The sequence below is a fragment of the Athene cunicularia genome (assembly GCF_003259725.1).
Source record: "Athene cunicularia isolate RWA chromosome 21 unlocalized genomic scaffold, athCun1 chr21_part1, whole genome shotgun sequence".
Taxonomy (NCBI): Eukaryota; Metazoa; Chordata; class Aves; order Strigiformes; family Strigidae; genus Athene; species Athene cunicularia.
The window spans coordinates 2,413,403-2,417,385 of record NW_020799127.1 but is presented as its reverse complement, the minus strand read 5'-3'; the positions used below and the strand labels follow the sequence as shown (position 1 = coordinate 2,417,385).

The 3,983-nt window shown below is 64.5% G+C and overlaps 1 protein-coding gene across 1 annotated transcript; it reads left to right on the top strand.

The window, feature by feature from the left end:
* The first annotated feature begins 1,886 nt into the window (after positions 1-1,886).
* EFHD2 (EF-hand domain family member D2) lies at positions 1,887-3,416 on the top strand. Its single transcript, XM_026862861.1, has 3 exons — positions 1,887-2,028; positions 2,159-2,293; positions 2,429-3,416. The coding sequence occupies exons 1-3, from the start codon at positions 1,915-1,917 to the stop codon at positions 2,561-2,563; spliced, it is 384 nt and encodes a 127-aa protein (XP_026718662.1). The 5' UTR covers positions 1,887-1,914; the 3' UTR covers positions 2,564-3,416.
* Positions 3,417-3,983: the final 567 nt, after the last annotated feature.

The following is a 3,983-nucleotide window of genomic DNA, read 5'->3' as shown; positions in this document are numbered from 1 at the left end:
GTTTGGGGCTGCTCCCAGTGCCGGCGGCGATGGGTGTCTGTGGGTGCTCCAGCCGCGGCGCAGATGGCAGCGCGGGGTGGCGATGCGGGGGGGAAGCGGCGTGCGGTGGGTGTCTGCCCGACGCGGCGCAGGCGAGGCAGCCGGGCGCGCGAAGCAGACGTGTTTGCTCTGACACCTGCAGCGTCTCGCTGCAGCGAAAGGAGCAGCGCTGGGGCTCGGGGAGGCGGGGGGGGTTCTCCCCAAAGAAAGGATGTACTGTTAAGAGAAGGCCTGCCGCGCTGCCCTGGTCACCACTGCTGTCCTCGTGATGGCACGATCCGGCTGTACGGGGTAAAGCAACACATGGAAGGGTTTTGCTCTCTACAGGGGAGATGTTGCCCTCTGGGAACTTCCCTGGGAGAAGCAGGGGGATGCCTGCAGCCCTGAAAACCAGAGAGGAGGGCAGCGAGAGCGAGGAAGCGCCCTGCAGTTGGGGGTGGCTTGCATGGGGCGAAGTGGCAGGGCTGTGCTAGCAAATGTGCCCCTTGCAGAGAGACTCTGCGTGATGCTCAGGAGGGGTCTTGGAGGCAGAAAGCGCGTGGGGTCTGCTCGCTCAGCCTGGCTCCTGGGGTGACAGCAGCAGCAGGAGGGGGTGAGCAGGGCCAGCCCTGTTTTGGGGCCCCCAGCAGTGTGGGAGAGTGGAAAGACACCGCTTGTGACACGGACAGAACAGACCACAGCAGAGAAGGTACAAATGAGTCATGGACCTGCAGCACAGTGAGCGTGGTGAGCCTGGTGCTCTGCGTGGCTGCTGCAGCGCCTGCAGGCACAGAAAAGACAAGCCACCAAAAAAAAAAAAAAATTCTCAATAGTTTCAGCTGGGTAGCTGCTCACCTACTTCTGCATTGCGCTGGGACGTGCCGTGGGGCCTTCGTGTCGTGGTCAGGAATGGTGATGGGGCAAGGGGACAGCAGTGAGCGGTGCAGGGACACTGTGGGGAGAGCAGCTGCCTGCAGCATGGAGCCTTGGGAGGTGCAGAGCTGTGCTGGGGCCCCAGCGAGAGCCGCTGTGCTGTGCCCAAGGGCTCCGGGGCAGAGGCAGACTGCCACTGGCACAGCCCACGGTGGAGCAGGCAGGGTGAGCTGCCAGCTCCGTGTAGGCAGGGCAGTGGGTGGGAGGCTGGATGGGACGGCAGCATGGTGGCAGGTGGGGCTCTGAGGGGGGTGTCCCTGCCTGGGGTCCATGAACAGAGATGCACCCTCATCTCTTAGCCAAGTCCGGGCGTCTGGCTGAGGCTGGAGCACGGATGCTGAGCGGCTCTGGGCAGGTGGGAGCTGTCACCTGGGGGTGTCATAGGGAGGTGGTGGTGGCTGCTCGAGGTGGGCTTGTGATCCCCACAGCCCAACAGGCAGGGGCTGCCGGGAGTGCCTGCGCGATGCCAAACCCCCGGGAGCTGGGCAAGCTGCTGGCTCCACCAAGAGGAAGGTGTGTCGTGGCCAAGGGGTGATGAGGGAGTGGTCCTGCGTGAGCTTAGCACGGTGGCCTGTTTGTTACCCTTGCGGCAGTCAAGGGGAGCGTGTGCTCAGGCTCCCGGCCCAGGGATCAGCAGCAGGTTTGGCAGCGTCCTGGGGGTTTCTCCTGCCAAGTGCCGCACGGAAGCAGAAGCAATCCCGGGTGATGCTCTGGGGAGCTGTTAGCGGGTCACCGGCAGCTTCCCGTGGTCTGGCAGGCTGCCTGAGATTGCCGGTGCCCAGGTCCTCGCTGTTCCCTCCTTGCTGCCAGGCCAGCGTGGGCACCGGCTGTTGGACACACGCAGAGGTGCTGGGGGGGCTGGTGGGGGGGGCTGTGTACTCTCTGCCTGCCCCATGGTGATTTGACGGGACCGTGCCTCCATCCTGCAGGTACGATGCAGGAAAGGATGGCTTCATCGACCTGATGGAGCTGAAGCTGATGATGGAGAAGCTGGGGGCACCGCAGACACACCTGGGCCTGAAGAACATGATCAAGGAAGTGGATGAAGACCTGGACAGCAAGCTCAGCTTTCGGGAGGTGAGGGGCTGGGGGGGCCCCATGCTGGCAGGGAGGTGTCCCCGGCTGCTGCTCGCCTCAGCCAAGTGGTAAGAGAGTTGTGATGGCTTGGAGGTCTTGGGGGAGCTGATGCCAAAGTCTCCCTTCGCAGTTCCTGCTGATTTTCCGCAAGGCAGCAGCAGGGGAGCTGCAGGAGGACAGCGGGTTGCACGCCCTGGCCCGGCTCTCCGAGATTGACGTCTCCACAGAGGGGGTGAAAGGCGCCAAGAACTTCTTTGAGGCCAAGGTGAGGCAAGTGCTGTGGCGCAAGAGGTCCCGCCACTGCGGATGATGGGTGGGCAGGAGGGCGGAGATGTTGGGGTGGGCAGCAGGGCTTGGTGGGGGTCTCGGGAGACCCAGCCAGCTGTGCCACTGCCCGCAGGTGCAAGCCATCCATGATGCCAGCCGCTTTGAGGAGGAGATCAAGGCGGAGCAGGAGGAGAAGAAGAAGCAGGCGGAGGAGCTGAAGCAGAGGAAGGCGGCGTTCAAGGAGCTGCAGTCCACTTTCAAGCAGTGACAGGGGCCGGGCAGGACTGGTCTGTGGTGCCCGGGCCGGCAGTGCTGTGTGTGCCACGTGCCGACCGTGCCGGGAGCGATACCCAAGCTGCACGTCACCTGTGACTCCCCAAAGGCTGGGCCACTGCTGGGCTCCTGGTCCAGGCTTGGCCCGGGTGGCCCTGACCCCCCTCCCCTTACTGTGGTGTCTGTAGGTGTTCTTCGTGCCCCCCCGCCAAGCCACAGGCAGCAGCACCCTGTCCCCTGCCTGCAGCCGTGGCTGCTGCTGCCGAGGCCCAGGGCAGCCGTGCCCGACGAGCCTGTCCCCGTGCTGTCGTGTGTTGTGCGTGAGCTGTGAGGTCTGCAGGGTGGCAACTTGCCCAGGCGGGTGTCTCAGTGGCCACGCCAGCTCGGTGCCCATCTGCATGGCTGCCGGGCGTGCTGCGGGCGAGCGTGGCGAGGGCTGGGTGCCAGCGGAGGGGCTGCGTGTGTGTATGTGTGTGTGTGTGTGTGTGTGTGCGCCTGGGGTCTGTGCAGTGCTCGGGGGGTGGGAGCCCATCCCACTGGTGTGCAGCCCCCGAGGGGCTGAGCAGCGCTGCACCCGCTTGCCTGTATCTCTATTTTGGTAAAAAAAAAATAACGTACAGAAAGGCAGCTGCTGGCTCGCGAAGCTGCGTTATGTTTTTTCATGTTGTGTTCAGCCCAGGAGGGTGAGTGTTGTAGCCTTGAGTGGTTCTCGTTGGTCAGTTGAGGCTCCCGTGTTTGTGGGTGCTGTAAAGACGCGTGTCTGTCCCGCAGTGTCCCCCGCGCAGCGGTACCGGCGGGGTCTGTTTTGTTTTTTTATTTTAATCCCAAATAAATATTATATTTCGTAAGTGTGCTGGGTGCTTGTGGAGGGGGCTGAGGCACAGCCGTGGGGGGAAGGAACCTGGGGAGCGGGGTCTGGCTGTGGCCACCCCATCGCTGCTGCTGGAGCTGGCCCCTGCCACGGCGGTGCCGGGGTGGCAGCGTGGGAAGCAGTGGGGGCCTGCTCCAGGTGTGTGGATTGGCGTTATCGAAGGTCTTCAACGTCCCCCCAGGGGCTGCCCCCCCAACACTCTGCGGCACCGGGGGCACCCGTGGGCCTTGGCTGTGGGGAGGGTGAGATAAGGGGACCTTGGCCCTGCGGTGGTGTGGGGGCAGCAGGCAGGGGGGGGCATGTCTGAGGCAGCTGGTGCTGGAGGTTGGGGTGCAGTTGGGCTGCCCAGCACCCCACGGATAGCGGCGTGGCCTGGGGGGGGGCTGCCTGGCCGCCGTCCCCCGAGAGGGACCCTGCCTGTCCCCAGGTTGGGACCATGCTGTGGCGCTGGCACACGATGGGCAGATGTGGCCGTTCCCAGGCAGGACGATAAGACGGGGCGATGGGGATGGAGAGCGGCCAGCCCCCCCGCCCCGCCATGGGA

Excerpts from the sequence above, each read along its gene's own strand:
- EFHD2 (XM_026862861.1), top strand. The coding sequence starts at position 1,915 with ATGGAGCTGAAGCTGATGATGGAGAAGCTGGGGGCACCGCAGACACAC. Across the intron at positions 2,029-2,158 it reads GCAAGCTCAGCTTTCGGGAG|TTCCTGCTGATTTTCCGCAA; the intron begins GTGAGGGGCTGG and ends CTCCCTTCGCAG. Across the intron at positions 2,294-2,428 it reads AGAACTTCTTTGAGGCCAAG|GTGCAAGCCATCCATGATGC; the intron begins GTGAGGCAAGTG and ends CACTGCCCGCAG.